Source organism: Macaca mulatta, chromosome 19 (assembly GCF_049350105.2).
Source record: "Macaca mulatta isolate MMU2019108-1 chromosome 19, T2T-MMU8v2.0, whole genome shotgun sequence".
NCBI lineage: Eukaryota > Metazoa > Chordata > Mammalia > Primates > Cercopithecidae > Macaca > Macaca mulatta.
Genome location: NC_133424.1, coordinates 16,318,110 through 16,343,757, shown reverse-complemented (window position 1 = coordinate 16,343,757; position 25,648 = coordinate 16,318,110). Strand labels below are relative to the sequence as shown.

The 25,648-nt window shown below is 46.6% G+C and overlaps 1 protein-coding gene across 1 annotated transcript; it reads right to left on the bottom strand.

Moving 5' to 3' along the window:
- Positions 1-11,569: 11,569 nt before the first annotated feature.
- LOC719292 (cytochrome P450 4F11-like) lies at positions 11,570-25,414 on the bottom strand. Its single transcript, XM_077978209.1, has 10 exons — positions 25,276-25,414; positions 24,625-24,823; positions 21,414-21,552; positions 19,407-19,460; positions 19,188-19,315; positions 16,975-17,096; positions 15,947-16,217; positions 14,759-14,837; positions 14,478-14,609; positions 11,570-11,930 (listed from the first exon to the last, which is right to left on the bottom strand). Exons 1-10 carry the CDS (start codon positions 25,395-25,397, stop codon positions 11,836-11,838), a joined length of 1,341 nt encoding a protein of 446 aa, XP_077834335.1. The 5' UTR covers positions 25,398-25,414; the 3' UTR covers positions 11,570-11,835.
- Between the last annotated feature and the right edge of the window lie 234 nt (positions 25,415-25,648).

The following is a 25,648-nucleotide window of genomic DNA, read 5'->3' as shown; positions in this document are numbered from 1 at the left end:
GAAAAGATAAAAGAATGATGACATCATCTGTTAGAACAATAACAGAGCCCAGTGATGCAGAAGGCAAGATCAGCTGGCAAAAATCACGGTGTTCCTCCTAGTACCACACCAGTAACAAGCATTTAAGAAGTAGAATTTGAATACAGAGAAAGAGAACATTCCCAATAGCAACACAAACAATTAATATAAAGAAACATCGCTCGGGATCCCTTTACACCTCAAAGTTACTAAGCACTCTAAAGGGCTTTTGTTTATGTGGTTTAGAACTATCCATTTTTACCATATTGGAAATGAAAATTGAAAATCATTAAAAATATTTAGTTATTAGTATATTTAAAAGAGCACTCCCAGGCATGACGGCTCATGCCTGTAATCCCAGCACTTTGGGAGGCTGAGGTGGGTGGATCACTTGAGGTCAGGAGTTTGAGACCAGCCTGGCCAACATGGTGAATCCACGTCTCTACAAAAAATACAAAAATTAGCTGGGTGTGGGAGCATGCGCCTGTAATCCCAGCCACTCGGGAGTCTGAGCCACGAGAATCACTTGAACCCTGGAGGAGGAGATTGCAGTGAGCGGAGATCACGCCACTGTACTCCAGCCTGGGCAACAGAGTGAGACTCCATCTCAAAAAAATTTTTTTAAAGAGCAGTAATAAATCTATTGCATACTAATATAAGAAACATTTTCAGGCAAATAACCACAGTAGGAAAAAAGCATTTCATGAGAAGAGTGGCCTTGTTTGACATTTTAGCAAATACATCATATGTCCTGGCTTGACAGGAAACAGTTTGATGCTTTAATCTGCCTCTTCATTCAGTCTGCGTCAATATGTTGAGGCATATTATGAAAATATATTCTCACATGTAAATTTGAAAAATAAGGACTTCAGGGACCACCCTGCAGAGGTCCTCTTATCACACTTTGAAAAAATCTGCTATAACATATCTAGGAATTAACCAAAAACATGCCATAACTCCAAAGAAAAAAATTTAAATACATACTAATAAAAATGTAGAAGATGATCTGAACACGTGGAGAGCAGTGTACAGTCTTGGCTGGGATGGCCTGACATGCTAATGATGTCAATTCAACCTCAAATTATAACCTCAATACTTAATCATACTCAATAATATAATATTGTATTATATTTACAATTCCAGTGAATCAACTCTAAATTTGATAAAACTATTTGAAAATTCCTTCAGAAAAATAAATGTCAAGCCAGGCACGGTGGCTCAAGCCTATAATCCCAGCACTTTGGGAGGCCAAGTTGGGCAGAACACTTGAGGTCAGGAATTCAAGACCAGCCTGAGCAACATGGCGAAACCCTGTCTCTACTAAATATAGGAAAATTAGCCGGGCGTGATGGCCCACTTGTAATCCCAGCCACTTGGGAGGCTGAGGCACGAGAATTGCTTGAACCCGGGAGGCGGAGGTTGCAGTGTGCTCCCTGGGCGACAGAGTGAGACTCTGTCTTAAATAAATAAATAAATAAATAAATAAATGTTAGTGCAAAGCCATACTAATATTATAAAAATGGAATCAAGAGAAGAGCTGTTCCCTCCCACATGCTGAGACACACAATAGAGTCATAGTCATTTTTAAAATTATGAAACGTGGAACAGACATAGATCTGAATAAGCTGACTGGAAATCTAAGAAAATAACCCTGCATTGTTCAAAACCTAATACAGTACATGATAAATGTGCTGGCACAAATCAAGAGGAAAAGGTAGATTGTTCACTCGTTGTGGTGAGAAAACTGCTCATTTTATGAAGCAAAGTAAATACGAATTTCTGCCTAACAGCACATACAAAGGAGGATCTAGATGCATTCAAGAAATAAATACCAAATATCAAAGTATAAATTTAATAGAAGAAAGTATAGGAGAATAACTTTGTGATCTAGGCTTGAGGAAAGACTTCCTAAACAACATTTCCAAGGCACAAACATTAAGATGATTTTTAAAACATGAAAAAAAAATCAACATTGAGGATTTCCACTTAACAAAGGATTTCTGGGATGAAGTTAACAGGTAGATGGGAAAGGGGGAAAAGATATTTGCATTGTCTGAAACCGACAGGAGCGCATCCAAGTCGTGTGGGGAGTTTCTTAAAAACCGACAAGGGAATAATATCTAGAACAAACAAGAAACCAGTTATATCAAGAAGAAGTCGGTACCTTAATGCAAAAAGCAAAAGATGTGAGAAGATGATGCACAGGAGTTACTCAGGCAAATGAAAGGATGCTCACACACAGAAAAAAGAAAACAAAAAGGAAGAAAAGAATGGAGGGAAGGGGAAAATGAAAGACAGCAGTGGAATTTCACTGTATGCCTATGCAATTCTCCAAATTATAAAATGTCCAATATTGGTTGGGCTATGAGGAGAAAGAAATAATTTACACACTATAGGCAGGGAATGGTGGCTCACGCCTGTAATCCCAGCACTTTGGGAGGCCGAAGCAGGAGGATTACATGAGGCCAGGAGTTTACGATCAGCTACGCCAACATGGCAAAACCCCATTTCTACCAAGAATACAGAAATCAGCCAGGCTGGGAGTACACATTTGTAATCCCAGCTACTTAGGAAGCTGAGGCATGACAATCGATTGAGCTACAGAAGGTGGAAGTTTCAGTGAGCTGAGATCCCACCCCTGCACTCCAGCCTTGGCCACAGAGTGAGACTCCATCTCAGTAATAATAATAATAATAATAATAATAATAATAAAGAGAAGAAGAAGGAGAAGGAGAAGAAAAAGAAGAGGAAGAGGAAGAGGAGGAAGAAGAAGGGAAAGGGGAGGGGGAGGTGAAGAAGAAGAAATACTTATGCACTATTAGTGGGCATGTAGAATGGTGGAAATTAAAATTTTTAATGGGATTCATGCTCTGTGTACCAGCAAACTTGCTACTGTGTGTCTATCTTGACTTCTGAAACCTGTTTACAGTGGGACATGTAAGAGAATGGTCCCTGCAGCAGTTATTTCAGTGGGGGTGTTGGATAACCCTGCTTGTTCCTAATTGGAGAGAAGGCAGGTAAAAGATATAGCGGCAAACAACGGATATGAAAGCAAAAGGATATAGTGCTTTTAGCAGGAGTTTGATGCCCACATAGTAATGTAAGTGAATCATTAAAATAATATTGAGTGAAAAAAACCAAAAAACAGAATGAACTCTTTAGTGTAATTCCATGTGGACACATTAAGAATATATGTACATGAAATGATTCTGAATGATATAGTGATAATGAACCCAGGTCATTTGTCAAAATCCATGTACACAATGCAAAGAGTATAACCTAATATAAACTATGGAATTTAGTTAATAATAATGCATCAATATTGGTTCATTGATTGTAACACAGGTGCTACAGAAATGCAAGATATCAATAATAGGAGAGATGACCACACATGCAGGGGTGAGACGTATGTGAGAGCTCTCTATACTTTCTGACCGATATTTCTATAAAGTTAAAACTTCTCCAATCAAATTAAGTCCATTAATTTACCATTTAAAAGCAGTCACATTAAATTTTGTGCAGACAGAAAGCAATGTGTATCTTATAAGAACACATACAAATCAAAAAATGCATGGTAAGTATATGAAAATGCCTGTCACACAAAGAATGGAAACAAAGTGAACCAAAGGAGATAAACAAATGAAATAAGAAAAGGATCTTGCATAAACCAGTGTCAATCAAAAGCCACAAACTGGAAATATCATGGCCTCAAACTTCTGCACCTGAATTCTGCCATAAAAGAAAACAGAAATATTTTTATGAATAATGTGAGCCACATTGCTACAAGAGTTTCTGAAATCCTTCGTTCTGGATGGGCCCATCCATCATTACACCCCCTACTAGTCTCACTAGGACATTGTCCCCAAGTATCCCCCCCACCAAAACAGGAGTCAGCCCAGTGCTTGGAAAACACAGAATCACCCGGACTGTGAGGAACTTTACTGGCGTGAGGATGACGTATCCCACATGAAAAGACCACACTTATGACATGGAAGGAAAGTCTTCTGACCACGCAGCCACCCTACCCGGAAACCATCCCCCAGCATCAGCCACCTTCCTTCCCCATCCCTCCCATTGCTGGGCATCCTCTCTCCTACTAAGCACTTCTCCATCTGCTCCGCTCCTCTCCATCCCCTCTCCTGGGCCACCGCCCCATCCTCCTCCTTATCTCCTCTCCTCTGCACACACTCCACTCTGGCTTCCAGAGAGAAATTTCTGAAATGTTTACAAGTTGCAGAGACATCAGACCCAGGGTGGAAACCCCAGCTCTCACTGTGTGTCTTTGGAGAAAGGACTTTGCAGCTTTGAGGCTCCTCTCCCCAAGTGAAAAACAGGAGTAACCAGAGAACTGTGAGAGTCCACCTTGTAAAAGTCATTGTCATTGACTGATAATGATTTTGGTCTTCTGAGCTGGTTTGTTTGTGTCATTCTGTACCAGATGTCACTCATTGACCCCATTCTAGGCTAATTCTCTGACCCCAACAGAGTCCTCAGTATTTCTGGCAATGACACGAAACAGTGTCTGATCCAACCAAGAGTCTGATCTAACCTTCCTCTCTCAAGCCCCTACCTCACCCCTGCAGTCCAACATCCCGACTACTGCTTGCTGGAGCAGCCACAGCTCTCAAGGCCAGGCTTCCCCATCTCCTCTGACAGGTGGCCAGAATTCTGCCTACTCTGGTATCATTGCAGATGGCTCACACATAGGCACTGAGCAAACATCTCACAGCACTAGAGTGTATCCTGACCTCCCACAGAGCCTTGCCCCCAGGTTAGCAGGGGCACAATAGTGAAGACAAAATATACCTAGAATAGGATTTCTCAATCTCAGCACTAGTGACATTTGGGGACCAGGTCATTCTTTGTGGTGGGAGCTGTCCTATGCATTGTCTGACATTTAGCGGCATGCTTGGCCTCAATCCCTTAGATGCTAGTAGGAAAATCCCCCCAAGCCCCATACACAAGTCCTGACAACCAAACTGTCTCCAGGCATGACCAACTGTCCCCTGGGGACCAGAATCATGTCCAGTTGAGAAGTGATATGGGTACCTGGGCTCACTAAACAACCAGGCATCTTGAGTGGGCAAACAAAGAAGGCCCCATGCAGTACCTAAGGCTGAGATCTCTCTCTTTTCCCCATCTCCCCAGTTCTGCTCCCCAACTCTAGGCTGGGCAGCTGCATCCACAACTCTCTGACTTTGCCCTTATACCCTCCTTTTCTTGGTCTCCCTCCACCTGGGGCTGCCTTCAGTGAAGTGGCTATAAGAAAAAGGCACAAAAAACATGCTTTTAAGTGTTTTCACAGGTCACCTGTAGGCAAGTGTAGGAGCCAGACCCAGGGCCTCCTTGAACTGGTGCTGTGAGCTTTATTCCTGCAGTGGCCTTCCCAGCAGGTCATTCCCATGGGCCTCTCCAGGAAACCACCCTGGAAGGGCTGTCCTCTAGGTCTGGAGAGGCCAGGAGGAGCCTCAGGGGGCGTTCAGGAACCTGCAGCCTCCACCTCTTCCTCCAGCACACAGGGCTCACTACTGCCTCTCTGCCCAGGGAGACTTTAGCTCGTGCAAAGGATGGGAAGATTCCAGTCTCAAAGGAGATAGGGATGGAGATAATTCTGGTTAAAGATTAATATGTAAGGGACATACTGAGGGATAGCCGACCTCTCCTTCCATCATAGCTGGGAACTTGATTTTTAAGATTTCTCTGGGGTTCCTACGTTCAAGAGGGTGTCTGTTCACTTGGTTGGAGGCCTTAGGATTTTATTTTTATTTCTCAAAATCCAACAGACCCAGTGGTGCTCTGAGCAACTGGAAGATGAAGATGTTGTGTAAAACCTTGCAGGGCTCAATGGGAGATCCAGAGTGGAAACGTTTAATATATTAGAGTGAGAAATCACTATTCTTTCCTGGGACAATAAGTCTTCACTCACTACTGAGCCCCATTAAGGACACAACCCAATATGCTTATCCTGGAGTAGGCATGTTCTGTTCACAAAGTCATAAAATTAGGTGCACAGTCCAACTTGTCACCAAGTACAAGTAGTATACAGCAAACTAGGCTTGAGGCAGTCTTTTTTTTTTTTTTTCTGAGACAGGATCTCACTCTGTCACCGAGGCTGGATTGCAGTGATGTTATCACAGCTCACTGCAGCCTCAATCTCTTGGGCTCAAGTAATCCTCCCACCTCAGCCTCCTGAGTAAGTGGGACTAGAGGCTAGTGCAAGCCTGCCCAGCTAATTTTTTTTTTGTAGAATTGGTGTTTCCCTGTGTTGCCAAGGCTGGTCTCAAACTCCTGAACTCAAGGTATCCTTCCACCTAAGCCACCCAAATAGCTAAGATTGCAGGCATGAGCCACCATGCCCACTTTCCACAGCTTGCATAGAGAAATCTTTTTCTAGAGCTCAATCTCCTCAAAGCCATTGAGAAATTATAAATAATAAGCAATTTTTGCTGGCACACTTGTCTTTTTACCTGTTACACAGTTTTAGAAGTGAAGAGATGATCTATGAAGGGTACTGAACATAGTATACAGCTCAACATGTAGTAGACACTCATACAGTGGCTACTATTATTATTTTACTATTGCTGTGCAGCAGCATGGGAAGCAACCTAATAGCTGGGAATGAAGCATCTGTTTACTAATAATTCAGTCTGAATGATGTATCTGCCTAGGGCTGTGTGTGTGTGTGTGTGTGTGTGTGTGATGATTTCCTCTTCCTTATAAACTTATATAATCACAGACATAGGTCACTGATGGAAGTTCACAGACAGGATTCGTTCAACCACACTGAACCCAGTCAAAACTAAGATTAGGCCCCTACCTCACACCACACACAAAGTTTGACACTCAAAATATATCAAAAACCCAAATGTAAGAGCTAAAACTACAAAACTCTTATGAGGTAACGTAGATGTTCATGACCTTAGATAAAGCAATACAATGCTTTTTAAGATGTGACACCAAAAGCACAAGCAACAAAAGAAAACAATATGTACATTGATGTTATCAAAATGTAAATCTATTGTGCTATAGAAGGACACCGAAAAGACCATGAAAACACAACCCACAAACTGTGAGGAAATAACTGAAAATCACAAATCAGATAAAAGAGTCTTAACTAAAAATGTAGTTTTCTTAAAACTTAACAACAAAAATACAAACAACCCAGTTGGAAAATGGGTGGAGTATCTCAAGAGCTATTTCTCCAAGAAGATCTCTAAATGGCCAACAAGCACACGGTGAGATGGTCAACATCCTTACTCACTAAGGAAATACAAATCAAAACCACAGTGAGATACCACTTCACAACCACGAAGATGGCTATAATAAAAAAGACAGTAACAAGTATTGGTGAGGTTGCGGGGATCTAGACCCCTGCAGCATTGCTAGTGGGAATGTAAAATGATACACAGACTTTAGGAAACAGCTTGGACGTTCCTAAAAAAATAAACATAGAAATACCATTTGACCCAGCAATTTCCCTCTAGATCCTTGAGGAATCGCCACACTGTCTTCCACAATGGTTGAACTAGTTTACAGTCCCACCAACAGTGTAAAAGTGTTCCTATTTCTCCACATCCTCTCCAGCACCTATTGTTTCCTGACTTTTTAATGATTGCCATTCTAACTGGTGTGTGTGAGATGGTATCTCATTGTGGTTTTGATTTGCATTTCTCTGATGGTGAGTGATGATGAGCATTTTTTCATGTGTCTTTTGGCTGCATAAATGTCTTCTTTTGAGAAGTGTCTGTTCATATCCTTTGCCCACTTTTTGATGGGGTTGTTTTTTCTTGTAAATTTGTTTGAGTTCTTTGTAGGTTCTGGATATTAGCCCTTTGTCAGATGAGTAGATTGCAAAAATTTTCTCCCATTCTGTAGGTTGACTGTTCACTCTGAGGGTAGTTTCTTTTGCTGTGCAGAAGCTCTTTAGTTTAATTAGATCTCATTTGTCAATTTTGGCTTTTGTTGCCATTGCTTTTGGTGTTTTAGACATGAAGTCCTTGTCCATGCCTATGTCCTTAATGGTATTGCCTAGGTTTTCTTTCAGGGTTTTTATGGTTTTAGGTCTAACATTTAAATCTCTGGGCCAAAATGAGATGGGAGCATTTTCAGTATGTGGGGCTCTAGCTCACCCCATTTTCTCTTTTTAAAATTTTTAATTTTTAATTTTTTTTTGAGACTGAGTCTCTCTCTATTGCCCAGGCTGGAGTGCAGTGGCATGATCTCAGCTCACTGCAACCTCCACCTCCTAGGTTCAAGCAATTCTCTTACCTCAACCTCCCGAGTAGCTGGGACTACAGGCATGCGCCACCACACTGGCGTAATTTTTGTATTTTCAGTAAGGATGGGGTTCCACCATGTTGGCCAGGCTGGTCTCGAACTCCTGACCTCAGGTGATCCGCCCACCTCAACCTCCCAAAGTGCTGGGATTACAAGCGTGAGCCACTGTACCGGCCTGTAACTTTTTTTTGTTTTGTTTTTTGAGATGGAGTCTCTCTCTGTCACCCAGGCTGGAGTGTGGTGGCGTGATCACATCTCGCTACAAGCTCTGCCTCCTGGGTTCAAATGACTCTCCTGCCTCAGCCTCCCAACTAGCTGGGACTACAGGCACATGCCACCATCCCAGGCCAAGTTTTGATTGTTGTTGTATTTTTTAGTAGAGATGGGATTTTCGCCATGTTGCCCAGGCTGGTCTTGAACTCCTGACCTCAGGTGATCCACCCGCCTTAGCCTCCCAACGTGCTGGGATTACAGGCGTGAGCCACTACACTCGGCCATTTTCCTGTGCCTCCCTCACTTCTCACTCCCATCTGCCTCAATCGAGTGATCTCAAGCCTCACATCATCTCTCCCAGGAAGCCTCCCATGGCTCCACCACCCTGGGCTGAGTCACGTGCCTCTCTGGATCTGAGCTTCCCCCACCACACAGTGTGGTCACTGCCTGGTTACCACTCTGTGTCTCTTGCTAAACTGTAACATCCTGAGGGCAAGGACAGCATCTTATTGGGTCTGTGCTGTGTTTCCAACACCTAGAAAAGTCCTGGCATCTAGTAAATATTCAAGAAATGTACATTGAAGAAAATAATGAATGAAGGGCGTGTATGATGCCATGATACTCCATAAGGCAGGTGAGAAAATGGGAAAGGTGACATTTGCACTGAGCTTGAAGGATGAGGAAGGGTCCCTAGACACAGTGGCAAGCAGGGCATCCCAGCCCGAGGAATCAGCTTGAGTGCCCACAACAGGATAGGGGAGCTGGAGAAGTCATATTGGGGCCAGACTGTGAAGGGCGTTGGAGGCATCTTAGAATCATTACTCTGGGCCCAAGGGGAGGAGGGTAGGCTGGAAGGAGAGGCCAGGAAGGGGCTGGGGCCTCGAGCTTGGCAGGGACAGATGCCAGCCTGGACTGAGGGTCCGGCCAACACTTTCCTCCAAGCCCAGCCTCCCAGGACAGCAGAAGACCCAGAATTTGGAGAAATTGGGCTGGACCTGCAGATATTTTCTCCTGAGACATTTCTTTGGCACAGCTCGAACCGGGAAGGGACATCAGAGGGACAGATGTTAAGCTGAGAGATGGAGCCAGGACTAGGAGACAAGTGTTTTGTTGCTGCTTCTGGATGCCCAGAGAAATGAGGACGGGAGGCTGGGTTAACAGGAAACAAGGGGGGTTGTGAGCCAGGAGATGAGGTGGGAGGACCAAGGTCACAGTTCCAGCTGCATCTTGCGGCCCTGCCTGGTGGGGGCACCGTGACTCTGGACCAGTGGCTTGGCCTCTCTGGATCTCATTTTCCGTTTTGTAAAATGGGGCTGGATTATTCCAGGAACAGACACATTATGTGTAAGGATCTTGTCCCAGAGTAGGTGTTTGGTCGGGGTGAATGCCACTTCCTCTTCCCCCATTTCATTTTTTTTTTTTTTTTAGATGGAGTTCTGCTCTTGTTGCCCGGGTTGGAGTGCAATGGTATGATCTCAGCTCACCCCAACCTCCGCCTCCCGCATCCAAACGATTCTCCTGCCTCAGCCTCCTGAGTAGCTGGGACTACAGGCATGCGCCACCACACCTGGCTAATTCTGTATTTTTAGTAGAGACAGAGTTTCTCCATATTGGTCAGGCTGGTCTCGAACTCCTGACCTCAGGTGATCCGCCCGTCTTGGCCTCCCAAAGTGTAGGGATAACAGGCATGAGCCACTGCACCCAGCCTTCATTTTTTTCTTAAACTGTGCGTGTTATTCCTTCATTCACCCCACAAGTATTCGTTGAGCGCCTACTATGTGCCCAGCAGTGAGTGGCAAATAAGCAAAAAGTCTCTTTGACCTTCAACCTTGTGGCTCAACTCAGCTTTTCTGCCAGGCAGGGCCCTTGCATTTCTGAATGCTTCCACTGGGCTTCACCCAGGGATGACCAAAAAAATATGAGTTTCAGAAAATGCATTCCCCAAACGTGCATCAGCCCTTCCTGTGCACCAGAACCTGGGCTCACAACTGTGAGGAGGTGTGGATCAGAACCCATCCCTCCCTCAAGAAACATCTTCTTTCCAAAAAATACAAAAATTAGCTGGGAGTGGTGGTGGCTGCCTGTAATCCCAGCTACTTGGGAGGCTGAGGTGGGAGAATCAGTTGAACCGGGAGGTGGAGGTTGCAGTGAACTGGGATCAAATCACTGCACTCCAGCCTGGGTGACAGAGTGAGAATCCATCTCCAAAAAATAAAAAAATAATAATAATAAAATAAGAAAGAAGGAAAAGAAAAAGAAACATTTTCTCCATCTACTTCCCTTCACTGCATTCTGCCCTTGAGTAAGGGACTGTGAGACAATTTCCTCTGTTACTTCCATTTGATTCCAAATACATGAAATCTGGCAGATACTCATTTTTTTAATTGGCAAAATGTGTATATATTTATACTGTATGGCATGATGTTTGGATATCTGTATACACTGTGGAATGGTTTATTCAAGCCTGTTAACATATGCATTATCCCACATACTTATCATTCTTTTCTGTGATGGCAATATTCAAAATCAACTTTCAATAATTTTCAAATATACAATAGATTGTTATTAATTATAGTCATGCACAATAGATCTCATGGTCTTCCTGTCTAACTGAAATTTCATGTTCTTTGACCAACATCAAAAACATGAAAGATAAAAAGAATGTTGGCAAGAATGTGAAGAAAAGGGAATTCTTGTAAACTGTGCGTGGGAATGTAGATGAGTACAGCCATTACAGAAAACAGTATAGAGGTTCCTCAGAAAATTAAAAATGGAATTATCATATAATCCAGCAATCCTACTTCTAGGTATGGTATATACCCAAAGGAAATGAAATCAGTATGTTGAAGAAACATCTTCACTCCCACGTTCACTACAGCACTATTCACAAAAGTTAAGGGATGGAATCAACCTAAGTGTCCATCAACGGATAAATGGATGAGGTAATAAACACACATGGAATACTACTCAGCCTTGAAAAAGAAGGAAATCCTCTCATTCATGACAACATGGATGAACCTAGAAGACACTGCGTTAAGTGAAACAAGCCAGGCAGTTTCTCTTTAGTATTAATGGTAATTTATTCTAGATGAATTCCCTTTTTGGATCTTTTCACCTCAGTGAGTTTCAGAGAAGGGAAAGGAGCTGTAAGCAGGAGTCTGCAGTCTGCAGCATTTTCATTGCATTTATCTTGTGGTATCTGAATGACTAATGCACTGGTCTGCCTCCCTTCTCTGTCCTGAAGCTCTTAGAGGTGGAATCCAAGTCACAGTCACCATTCTAGCACATTTTAGGTGTGTCATAAATATTCATAGGATAACATTTTCACTAAAGATTGGAAGGCTGAGTTGGGTTGAAGGGCTCTTCAATGCCTTGGTCAACTTCTTGCTCAAGAGGTCTCCTCCATCTGAGATGAGCACTGCCTGAAAATAAATATTAGTAGAAACAGGAAACCTCATGCTTGATCTGCTCTTTGGTGACACGGAGAAATAGAAAGAGCCACACTGGCTGCTTAAGATGGTGACACTGACCAGCCTCAACCCCTAAAGACTGTGCATGAGGTAACCTCTATCTCCAGCTCAGAGGAACTTCAACCTCAGCTACCACCCATTTAACAGATGTATCCAGAGCAATGGAGCTCATCACTGAGCCAGGAGCTGGGGAGACTGCAATGGCCATTACAGACTTAGTGCCTGTTCTTGTGGACTTTACAGTGGAGGAGAGAAGGTGGATGATGAATAACTGAATGTCAGACAAGAGCAGGAGGAGCATAAGGAGGGGATGGCAGTGGCTACAGGAGTAGACAAATGAATCCTCAGAAAGCAGGGCAGGCTGATAGGAGAGGACTTCACAGAGGAGGTAGCATTTCATCTGAGTTATTCTGCAGAGGGAGAGGAAAGATTATGCCCCAAGCAGAGAGAAGGGCATGTGCAAAGGACTTAAGGTGGGGAAATAACTCTTCATCCAAGGAGCAGAAGGCCAATAGGAGAGGGACCTTGGGCAGCAAGGAGTGAGGAGTGGTTCATGGAGCCTAAAAGACAGGCAGAGGTTTGCATCCAGTGGACCTTTCCCCATAATCTATCAGACCTGAGATGACACTCATCTACACAGGGGATGTACACATAAGGGCAGGTGGGTTCAAATGATGTCAGCCACATCTACAAAATGAATTTCAGGTTAACTAGAGAATAGCCACATTTTGGAAGGGTTTTGCAACTCACAGACATGGAATGGGGTTGCAATGAGAGAGTCATTTGCTTGTTTTCTCTGTGAATATTTACTGAGCATCTATTAGGTGCCAGGCAGTGAGGACACAAAGTTGAGCAAATACAGTGTGGTCTTATCCTCTTGTGGGGAATGTTGAGTACAGAAAGACAGTAACTATGAATAAGTCATTTATATAATAAGGAGAGTGTGGTAAGTGTTAGGATGGAGGAAGCGGAAACCTGGCCCACCTCGGAGATCTGGAGACCTTCCCCTCCATCACCTCCAGCAGCGCAAAATGTTCACAGGAGCCACTCTTGGCACCAAGTGCTTTGCATGCTTTGGTTCTGACAGCCAAGATGCTGTGGTGCTTTCTGTAACATTTGGCTACGTGGAGCTCTGGGACTTAGTGTCTTGGGGAAGAAAGAGCCACTTCCAATGCCTACCTACATCTCTTGCTGCTAATCAGACACCTAAGTTTGGACGTGAGGCTAAGTGAAAAATTCTCTGGGACCATTTCCCCAGAGTGAGATGAGCCTGTGTTTTGGTCTCCACCTCATCCCTGAGCTATGCATTCAAACCTAATCTCCCTGCAGCTCTGTAGCTGATCCTTAGAGACTCTTTCATTTGCAAAAAAACAAAATGGAGTGGAGATGGAAATTGTGTGTCAACTTTTAATGAGCCCCCAGGTGTCAGTGAAAGTCCCATGGCTTGTTCACTAATAAAACTTAGAATTGGCTTCCTGGGGATTGTTATGCAGTGGAGTTTGGCGAGTTGTGCAGACAGTTGTCCCACTGGGATCTTTAATACCAATCAAGGCTCTAACCATGTTCTTCTCTGTTGTGTCTGCCAGAAAAGATACCTGGGGGCTTTGAGCGATGGGCACTGAGAGTCTTAGAGCGGGGTTGGAGGTGGTAGGTTCAGATACATTTTACTAATTGCTTGGTTTGGAGACCCCATGACATCACTTCAATTGTATGCTCCAGGGGCTTTTCTTCTTCTTAAAACAGAGACCAGCTGATCACCACTGTGAATTGTTCGTTTCTCTTCAGTCTCGTAAACACAGATTAATGATTAAGGGGAGACTTGTAGCGTAGTCTGGATAGTTCCTTGCTTCACAGCACTGACTCATATCAGACAGACTCAGGTTCAATTCCTGGCTTATCCACTCCCTGGCTGTGTGGCTTTGGTAAAGTGAATTGATCTCTCTGTACCTCCATCTGCCAGTTGGGAGGCTAATGTTAACAGCACCTGCTTTCATTTCAGTGTGCAACTCTGGACTGGACTGTCGGATCACGGGTGCATCACCCCACACATGAGCAATCTTGCAGGGGCAAGGGCTTGATCTGACTCACCTTTGAGTCTATAGTGCCCAGGTCTTTCTGGCCCAAAAGTCTCCAAACCATCCCCTGCTGGTCAGGCTGGGTATTAAGCCCTGCGTCTGGGATTTGCACTGACTCCCACTAAGCAATAATGGAAGAATTGACAAAAAACAACTCCTCCCCCACTCCCCCACCTGAGGAGCAGGACCAATGGGAAAAGATCAGGAACAGGCCAGCACCTGCGCTCACCATTCAATCTCAATAGACTCACGTTGGGAGTTATACCTGATGTAAATGACGAGTTGATGGGTGCTGACGAGTTGATGGGTGCAGCACACCAACATGGTACAAGTATACGTATGTAACAAACCTGCACGTTATGCACATGTACCCTAGAACTTATGTATAATAATAATAAATAAATTTAAAAAAAAATAGACTCACGATCCTTCAGAAGCTCTCGCGCTTCTTGCCGGCAGCGTTCCTGGTATTCTGGATGCTTTGCGAGGTGGTATAGGACCCAGGAGAGACCACATGGCCTGAGGGGCAGCCAAGCAAAACTGGGTTTCTGGGCTGCTTCAGCACCAGAGGGTGGACAGCACCCATACACTGAGGCTCTCCGGGAGAACGTAGGGAGGGGGAGGATGGGCAGAATGGAGTGACACAGGGTCCACTCACCACGTCGCTGGGATGGAGAGGCCCCTGTCCCCACTGTAGTCCCACACTGAGACCCTCACCCTCAAACATGAAGGTGTCAGCTTCTGCTCTTTTGTCCTCATCAGACAACTCCTTCCCGTCTTCATCCTGGAGAGAAGGCAAGACAATACCCCTGCCCCAAATCACACCAGCTCTGGGGGCTCTTGAGTCAAACCTAAAACAATTTCTGAAGATCCATCCTCCTTCCAGAAAACCAAGCCCATCGTGCACTCCTAGATGTCTCTTGGTAACCACCATCAGAGACTACCACCCACATGCTTCCCCGCTGAATTCTCCTATTTGGCCCTGCTGGGAAGAGTCAATGACCTATGAATATTATCTTGTCTCTGAATAATGAGGACTTTTGGAGTGAAACATTACTGGCAACCTGGGTTACAGCATATTTCAATGGCAGTTTGGCTTGGAAGTTAGAAATTGAGTATTGCTCTGAAGATATTTGCTCACATTCTAGAGTGGTAAACTCAGAGAATCCTTCTTATCTTTCCAGAAGGCATCTGGGTTATAAACCTATAACACCACCACCTACGTTATAAATCTATAACACCATGCACTTACGGGCATGGACATCTCCCTGGAGAGGAGTAGATTTTACTCCAGAACAAAGCAAACATTCTCTCTCTCTCTCTCTCTCTCTCTCTCTCTCTCTCTCTCTCCCTACCCCCTCTCTCTCCCATTCTCACACTCACCATGGAAGGAAGAAGGGGCAGATGTGCTAGCTATCCTATATAAGCTCCAAGATGTATAATGTGGGGCCCCCTCTCTGCAGTGCATTCTGGTGTATTTACAGGTAAAAACATTGTGCTACCCTAGGAGGAATATGGGAATGGAGGGTCAGCTCTACAATCCTACTCTGGTGGCTGCTATTGCTGTGAATGATTAAAACAGGCTGCTATGATCCAGGGGTTTGGTGCATCTGTCATCATAGATATAGACATAGACACATAGATATGCATAAAAATGTGTCAGACTGACTTACTAACATGTAAGTAAAATCTCAGGCTCCTCACTATTTCAAACTTAGTGGTCCCCTGCCAGCTGAATTCCACAGAGTCATCTCTCAAACCTATCTCTGACCTGTCTTTTTCAAGCATGTTCCATGGCTCCCACTGCCCTCTGGATCAAGTCCAAGTTCTTTCATTTGACATTGGCATAAATCTCCACTCTGTGACTTGAATTCACATCCCAGAGAAGCCCACCTTGCTCAGCAGAAGCACATCAATGAAGTCCAAAGTCTTGGACTTTGCCTTGTTCTTGAGGAAATCATCAATACCCTGAGTGCGGAGGGTTCGGCGCCGCTCCTGGATGACGGCATCTGTGAAGTCATGTACCAGGCGGCAGGACCTGCAGAAGCGCTGCCCATCAGGAGTGAGATGATACAGGAAGTCCGTGTGCAAGAGAATCTGCTGGTTTCTTTTTTCTACAAATGCACTGAGCTCCAAGATGGCGGCAATATATTCACTGGGCTTCCTGCATGAGGGAGGTAACAACTTAACATATGCAAAGTCCCAGGAGCACCTCTCACCAGCAGCTAGAAGTTACTGCCCATCAGGAAATTGAGTATCCGGAAACAGCCAGGAGACTTGACTCCCCAGACTCCCTTCTCTCCAGGCGTCCCATCTCTGAGAGCTGCTTCCATGCACCTAGGTACCCAGAGCATAGCTTGGACACCATGCTTCTCTCCTGTCTCTGCCACCCAGTATCCAGCCTAGACTCTTTCCCTTCCAAAAACTGTTCACAAAACTCAGACCTCACTGTCTTCCAGCTCTTTCTGGCCCAGCCCCCACCGTAACCGACTTGCATCCAATGTCAGCTCCGTGTCGTGTCCACATGACAGGCAGACCTCCACAAAGCTCATCTGTGACTGCACCTGTCATCGGTCCAACCCCCTTGAAAAGATTCCTGGGAACCTCCTGATAAAGTTCATGCCATTTTTCCTGATTTTCAGTGTCCTGGTATCTAGCCCCTATCTACTTCCACAAACTCATCTCTACTGTCTGCTGCACACGCTTGCCTCATCCTAGTCTTCTTGCCTATACTCAAATATTTCTACCTACTTGAAAGGACTGTACTTTCTCTCTTCCCTTCCCCATCCTTCAAAGCCCAGCTATGACACACAGAAAGTGCCTTCAGAAAGACACTTCTGGTTACCCCAGTCAGTCATCCTTTTCCAACCTACTCCCTTGGGTTCGTGGCCCAAGTTCTCAGGCCATAGGAAAGGACTCACTCCTGACAATTGCTTTCAAAGTTGAAGATGCATTTCTGCAGACTGTCCAAGGTCATAAGGCTGAGGTGCTCAAATATGTCCAGTCTGGCGCTGCTCTCCGAGGCCAGGCGCTGCCACTTGTCCTGGCCAGAGTAAAAACAGAGTTGAAGCTGGGAACTGCCTCCTGTGAGTGCCTTCCCAGACCCAAACACCAAGATGGATCCCCTGCAATCATCCTCCTGGTCCTCTGCCCCAGGCATCCATCCCCAGGAAGGACCAGCTTGGATAGGACCGGAAACTGTTACTATTAGGAGATAAAGACTCATGGCTGGGAGTCGAGAGACCTGGGTTCAAGTCCCAGCTCAGCCTCCTATGGTCTGTGTGCTCTTGGTCAACTTCCTGCACTCCTGTAGGTCCCATCGATCAAATCTTCAGTAACAATTAAGACAACATGCTATGGGGCCTGATAACTAGGGTGGAATCACTGCTCCACCACTCCTAGCTCACTTACTATCTGTTTCAATTTTGGTGAGCTCCCTAATCTCTCTGGCCCCCAGTTTTATCACCTGCAATAGGGCAAAACCAACCACAACCTCACACAGTTATTAAAATTAAATTAGAAAAAGTGTATCCTGGAGCTGGCAAATGGCACTGTTTCTGGCACATGGTGAGTGCTCAGTAAACGTTGGTTTTACTCATCTCCATTGCCACAGATTCATTTCAAAAATATCCCTGTTGTGGGAGAGGAACTTTACACACTGGGGCCTGTCAGGGGGTTGGGGGCGAGGGCAGGGAGCGCATTAGGAGAAATGCCTAATGCATACGGGGCTTACAACCTGGATGATGGGTTGGTGGGTGCAGCAACCTACCATGGCACATGTATACCTATGTAACAAACCTGCACGTTCTGCACATGTATCCCAGAACGTAAATATATATATACACACATATATATTTATATAATTTATATAAATTATATATATATACATTTACACACACACACACACACACATCCCTGTTGTGAAAGGGACTCCTCCATCAGATCTGAGCATCTCTCTGGGTATGCCAAGAATGCCAGACCTGTTTTTCTTACTTGGGCCACTTCTCAGAGTTGTTTTGCAGACAAGGCAATGGCTCCCCCTGGACCAAAATCAGGCTAGCTTCTGCTTGCTATAAAAGCAGATTCCCTAAGCCTAGTGCTCCTTTCCTCCCATGCAATGCACTGCATGAGCAGGCAACTACTGAAACCTCTCTGTGGCACCCCGTGGGATTTGGGTGGTTTGGAGAAATGATGCAAACCAAGAACATACTGCTTGCTATGCCATGAGTAATAAATAGTCATTGGTCTCTGACCCAGGACTCTCGTATCTCCTGGCAGAATCCATGAAGCATTAACAAAGCTAGCTTATCAGCTTGCAAGTAAGTAAAACATCCTAAGCACTTCACAAAATACCGACTCCCAATTCTTCACTTCTGCCTGTATTCACACTTTGCACTATGATTTTCCAGCAACTTCTATTAAGACATGGAGCCTGTTTTATGTCCGTTTGAGTCTGTGCAGACCTAAGCCTGGTTGAACTTTGAAACATTGCAGAGAGAATGTCCAGAGACATTGTAGTGTCCTCACAGTCTCTCAGAACCCAGTCTATGCCATGTGAACAGCAGGTGCCTCCTGGAGGCAGAGAAACACATGGAGAAAAGTCCAGGTGTCACAGCTGAGGCCATGCTAGATTAACCTGAAGCTAGTGAAGCTCCAAACAAACACGTGAATAAACTGAGCCAGGATCAGCAAAGCTGCCCACCTGACCCACCTGACTTGCTCATGTACCAAGAGTGATCCCATCCACATGCAGAAGAACCAGCCACCTGTCTCACACACTTGTTAGGTATCATAAACCCTTATTGCTCTAAACCAATGAGTTTTGAAGCGGTTTGTACTCAGCAATTGTGACTACACAAACTTCACCTTTACTCTCTTGAGTTTGAAGGGTTTCTGTGAGAGAAACATGGAAACTCACACCTCTGAGACCTACCATGTGCCAGGGACACGATTCCATTATGTCATCTTACCACCTTTTAAGTAGAGATCATTATCCCTGTTTTACAGATAGGGAACCCAAGGCTCAGAAAGGAAGAGCATTGGCCCCAAAGCACAACCGAAATTCCAGACCAGATATGCCTGTAGTCCCTCTGCCCTGAGGCTCCAGCTGGGTCTCAGAGTTCAAGGGACTCACGTGCATGATGTTCACACTCTTGTTGAAAATCTTCATATAAGGCTTCAGGATGTTGAAATGGAAGGCAGGAGTCAGCATGCGACGGTGGTGGCTCCACTTGCCACCACCACTCAGCAGGAGCCCATCCCCTAGCAGGGCAATCAAGAAGAGTGGTCGAGGGCAGCACCCTCCCTTATCCCTAAAGGATATCCCCAACCCCACTCACCTGCAATTACTCACCCAGCCAGGTCTTCATGAAGCCATAGAAAATCATATTTTTGGGTGCAACAGCAGCTGACATGATTGAGGGCCTTCAGGGGCCGTGGAGAGGGGTAAGAGAAAGACTTTGAGTATGGAGGAATGCTCCCAGCCAGGGGTGTGTACTTCCACTTTTCCCACCCAGCATAGCAGGAAGAAGTCCAAGGGTAGAGGAAGAAAGGAGGATGGTGGAGGAAGGAGAGACTAGACCAGGCTGCAGCAGCACAGCAATAACACAGTATGCTCCAGCACACAATGACATATCTCCTACATGGTCCAACATGTTCTGCAATACCTGAGCATAGCTCAGCACTCTACAGAATGCATTTACAGGGATCTAGGACACCCTGTATGTCCCCAGCACTCTCTGCTATCTTCTGAAATGGATCTGGGACCTGGGATATTGCCCTGATATGTCTTAACATTCGTGACATGGCCAAAATACACATGCCAAACCCTAAATGACACAACATGCTCTCCCATGAGCCTGAGATGGTGTAATGTGACCTCTGTGTACTCCAATGACGGGTCCAGATAACTTTTAAATATGATGCCATGAATGTCCTAAACATGGCCCAGGCGTAACCAAGCCTATTCTTCAGGCATAATTCAAATCTACCCTAAGACCTAACTCTACTAAGACTCAAATAATACCTCACACAGTTCTCAAAGAGACCCTGGGTACTACACCTTGGACAAGCACCAAACATGGCCAAGACATGTGAAGCAGGATAAAAAGACAACCTCACACTACATCTCAGACAAGAACCAAAAAGACTCTGACATGCCCCAAATGTCCTCAGCCACAGCTGAGCCCCACACATGATGACTTCTCTATGTGATCAGGTGGAAGCATACACCAGATACAATCAAATATAATGTAGAAAACACAGGCTATCTCGGACCCTTGGGAGAAAGGTGGGCTTTCTGATAGGAATTGGGCTTCTGAGACTCATCATTGATACCATATGAAAAGGCAGAGTGACACAGAGAATGGTAAAACCAAGAGGAGACAGATTCCCAGTGATGTGGATTGACACCTGGATCCAACTATGCCTGAAAACCACTCTCTCCAGACTTTATGGCCCACTGATTCTCTTTATTTGCGTAGGCCACATGAGTTTCAGTTTCCATCACTCACAATTAAAAGAGACTTCAGCAGCCAGAGAGAGCTGAGGACCTGCCCAGAGTCACTCAGCATCTTGAGGTTACAGCCATAGTTTCTGTGGGATGCTGCCCCTGCCCCTGTTTGGCTTGGCCTGTTCAAAAACAGGATGAGCAAAGGGAAAGAAAGGGCCCCAGACTGGGGTGGGATCTCCTACTGGAGATTCCTGGGGCCTGGAGCAGGAGAGCCATGAATAGGGTGGATGAGTGACAGAACAAGGTAGAAGGAATAAACTCACCAGAGGTGAACATCATATAAATCGCAGCCCAGATTCTCCACCAGCCTCGAATCCTCCTAGTGTAGTAACTTAGGGACAGCCAAGGCTGATGCCAGGTCTGGTAGGGGGATCTGGATACTAATGATGTCCACTGCATCACCCTTCCCTTGCTTTAAAATCTTTTTACTCATTTTTCCAGCAACCCCTCCTCCAGGAAGCCTTCCAGCCTGCCCCAGCAAAGACCTTGTTCTCTGGGTTGTTGCATCCATCTCCTTCTCTCGATTCCTGACTCCACGAAGTTTGAGCTGTCTCTGTCCGCATCCATTTCCTCAAGCATGGGGGGCTACTTCGAGGACAGTGCTCTCAATTGAGGCTTCTTGGGCCCCCAGTGGTGCCCAGCACAAAATGGCAGGGACAGATGGCAGTGGACGGAGGAGATGCTGACATGGGGGTTGGTGAATACACAAAGGAAAGAGGAACATGGCTGAGAGAGAAGCAGGAAGAGGGGCCTGGACCCTGCAGGGCCCACATGGAAGCTTGGGGGAAGAGAGGATAGAAGGCCTCGGATATTTTGCAGCCCTCATCATCCCAAGCTCCGCATGGGTACCTGAGGCACTGGTGATAGAACGGATGATGTCAGGGTTGCATAAAATGAGGAGGGGGAAGGTAGGACCCAGCCACAACTTAAAGCCTTGGGTGGCCACCAGCTGGACGAACTTCTTTATGCCCTCTTCCATGGGGGTGACCTGAAAGCAAGGCAGAGGCCGTCAGCCCTTGTGATGGTAATTCTAGGTGTCCTGAATTAACTATGAATTCCATGTGACTGAGCCAAGAGATGCCCAGATAAAACATGCTGGTAAAACATTATTTCTGGATGTGTCCATCGGTGTATTTCCAGAAGAGATTCACATTTGAATAGGTAAACTGAGGAAGGATGATCCACCTCCCCAGTGGGAGTGGGTGTCATCCAACCCTTTGATGGTGCGGATAGAACAAAGAGGCAGAGGAAAGGGTGGATGTGAGCTCTCTTCTGGAGCTGGCTCATCCATCCGCTCCTGTCCTTGGACATGAGAACTCCAGGTTCTCAGGCCTTTTGGGACTCCGACTGAATTTACACCACCAGTGTCCCTGGTTTCTGGCTTGCAGATGCTATATCATGGGACTTCTTGGCCTCCATCATCACATTTTCCAATTCCTATAATAAACTCTCTCTCTCTCTCTCTCTCTCTCTCTCTCTCTCTCTCCCCCTCTCTGTCTCAGTATATGCATGAGAGATAAGAGGAAGGATATCCTGTTAATTCAGTTTCTAAAGAGAACCTGAGTAACACAACTCCCCACCAGGAGCCACAGCAAGTTCCCCCCCCGCAGCCTCCAGATGTGGTACAGCCTCTGCCCTCAGCAGCGTGTCTGGATTCTGAACAGCTGCAGAGAATCTCTACTGATCCCTGCTCCTTCTTTCTTGGAACTGTCCCCAAGATCCAAAGATAATGGCCAGGCACAGTGGCTCGTGCCTGTAATCTCAGCACTTTGGGAGGCCATGGTGGGCCGATCACCTGAGGTCAGGAGTTCGAGACCTGCCTGGCCAACATGGTGAAACCCTGTCTCTACTAAAAATACAAAAATTAGCTAGGTGTGGTGGCTGACACCTGTCGTCCCAGGTACTCAGCAGGCCGAAGCAGGAGAATCACTTGAACCCAGAAGGTGGAGGTTGCAGTGAGCCTAGATAGCACCACTGCATTCCAGCCTGGGCAACAGAGCGAGACTCTATCTCAAAAAAAAAAAAAAAAAAAAAAAGAGAGAGAGAGAGAGATCCAAGGGTAAATACCAAGGCAAAGGGAGAAGGCAAGCTGTCTGCTCAAGAGGATATATTTTCTCATCTTGGAAATGGTTTCAACCTGGGGACGGCCACACGGAAAAGTCCCCACGGAAGGAGGTTTGTAGACAGCAGTATGGCCTCAGGACGTGTCCCTGTGGCTGGTTCCCACATCCCTCTCACATCCCGGCTGGTCCGCATGGGCTGCTGCTGTTCCCACACTGGGGACCTTCCATTCTCAGCAGCCTCCAGGGACACAGGAGTGACTCTAACTGTCCACAGTCAGCCCCTCCCACAGGCCAGGCTCCGCACCCTCCACTGCGCCCGTGGACACGCCCATCAATCATGCCATTTACAAGTGAGCAGACAAAGGCCATGTCCCTCAAATGGGAGAGCAGGTCTAAGTCAGAGGCCAAAGTCTGCAGAGTCAAGGGCAGCTTCTGAAAAGAGCAGGGAGTGACCAGCTTTTATTCAGGCAGGCAACAAGGCTGACTGGGACATGTTAGTGAGGAAGAGCAAGATAGGAGGAAGGCATCTCCAGGAAAGAGGCAGCGGGAGACTGCCCACACTTCTCTTCTGGCCCCGCTGCATAGGGAAAGGGGCTCAGAGCTAATTCCTGTGGGAAAGCAGCAGCCCAGAGATGGACAGACACAAGCAAATGGGCCAGGCAGGGAGCAGCCCCTGGACAGTGGGCTCAGGAGGCCTCAAGTCCAGCAGTACAGAAGGCGCAAATGCCAGGAGATCTTTGCTCTGCGCACCCATACCACGCCCACAGGAGCCCCTGAGAGGTGCAGTAACACAGGGAAGACAGGCAGGAAAAAGATCCAAGCAGGCTGGAGTGGGAGGAAAGGGAAGTGAGAACGACTTGGGGTGGTACAGCAGAGGAATGAGTGAGTGAGGAGAGGAATGAGTGAGTGAGGAGAGGAATGAGTGAGTGAGGAGAGGGATCAGTGAATGAGGAGAGGAATGAGTGAGTGAGGAGAGGAATGAGTGAGTGAGGAGAGGGATCAGTGAATGAGGAGAGGAATGAGTGAGTGAGGAGAGGAATGAGTGAGTGAGGAGAGGAATGAGTGAGTGAGGAGAGGAATCAGTGAGTGAGGAGAGGAATGAGTGAATGAGGAGAGGAATGAGTGAATGAGGAGAGGAATGAGTGAATGAGGAGAGGAATGAGTGAATGAGGAGAGGAATGAGTGAATGAGGAGAGGAATGAGTGAGTGAGGAGAGGAATGAGTGAGTGAGGAGAGGAATGAGTGAGTGAGGAGAGGAATGTGTGAGTGAGGAGAGGAATGAGTGAGTGAGGAGAGGAATCAGTGAATGAGGAGAGGAATGAGTGAGTGAGGAGAGGAATGAGTGAATGAGGAGAGGAATCAGTGAATGAGGAGAGGAATGAGTGAATGAGGAGAGGAATGAGTGAATGAGGAGAGGAATGAGTGAGTGAGGAGAGGAATGAGTGAGTGAGGAGAGGAATGAGTGAGTGAGGAGAGGAATGAGTGAGTGAGGAGAGGAATGAGTGAATGAGGAGAGGAATGAGTGAGTGAGGAGAGGAATGAGTGAATGAGGAGAGGAATCAGTGAATGAGGAGAGGAATGAGTGAATGAGGAGAGGAATGAGTGAGTGAGGAGAGGAATGAGTGAGTGAGGAGAGGAATGAGTGAGTGAGGAGAGGAATGAGTGAGTGAGGAGAGGAATGAGCGAGTGGGTAGAGGAATGAGTGAGTGAGGAGAGGAATGAGTGAGTGAGTGAGGAGAGGAATCAGTGAATGAGGAGAGGAATGAGTGAGTGGATAGAGGAACGAGTGAGTGAGGAGAGGAACGAGTGAGTGAGGAGAGGAATGAGTGAGTGAGGAGAGGAATGAGTGAGCAGAGGAATGGGTGAGCCATCTCCCTCTCTTCTCTGTGTTCCCAGACCCCAGCCACCCTCAAAACCCAGCTCCCTGAACCGCTTTCCTGCCCCTCAGAAACTCCATCCACCCTGAGATCCCAGACCTGTCCTGCTGCCAAACTCACCAGGCCCTGGTGTCCCCAAAGCCAGTTCCATTTTGGGGACCGCAGGAAACACTGGAGGTGGCAGCAGCTGTCATAGAAGGTGTAGGTCCAGGCCAGGACACGGGCCAGGATCCAGGAGCCCCCAACCAGCAGCTGGAGCAGCCACGGGGATGCTGCCACGGGCCCGAGGCCCAGCCAGGACAGGCTCAGCATCAGCATCCTGAAGGGGAGACGGGATGGAGGGTGAGACACTGAGGCCCAGGGAAGGGCCCAGGAAGTTCCAGGGACAGTGGAGAGGGGCAAGGAAGGGCAGTGCTGGAGGCAGATCAGGGAAGGGTCTGAGACGGGTAAACAAGAGCTGAGATCTAAAGTCCAGAAACACCCAATGGAAACCAGCAGCCAAGTGGCCTCCAGTTACACAGAAAGGGAGAGATTGAGGCTGTTTAGAATCCAGAAAGGCCCAGCCTGAATCACTGGGAGGTTGCCAGGGGTCCGGTTACCAGGAAATCACGTTTCCCAGGTCAGTAGCCTGGACCCACCCCAGCCTTGGGCAGTGCCTCTCCCCATCCCAGGCCAAGATCCTCCAGCCCTGCCACCCCCAGCCTGGCACCTTCTGTCAGGACCAGCTTGTCCCACACAATCTCCTCTCCCCACCTGCTAGGAGGTCTTTACGTCTGGCCCCTGATGTAGGGAAGGCTGTGGGAGGCTGGGTTAGGCTGGGCTGGGCTGGGCGAGCCAATCCCCATAGCCTGGGTGTGTCTTCCGTGCCTGGGCAGCCAACCAAAACCTGGCATCAGGCCAACTGGGTGCAGAGGATCCAGCTGAGGGTGACACAGCATGGACTCTGGTTCTGCAGGTCTCAGCACCTCTCAGGTGGGTGAGAGGGGATCTTGAGGTGCAAAGGTGACTCTGAGCCCCAAAGTTGACAACCACCCTGCCCTTCCAAGGCCAAGGGTGTGGCAGATAAAGGCATGAACTTGAGAGTTCAGGCAGCAGGTGAGCAGGGCCAGGCCAACCCTTGTTCCAGATCATCTTCTGAGCTCCT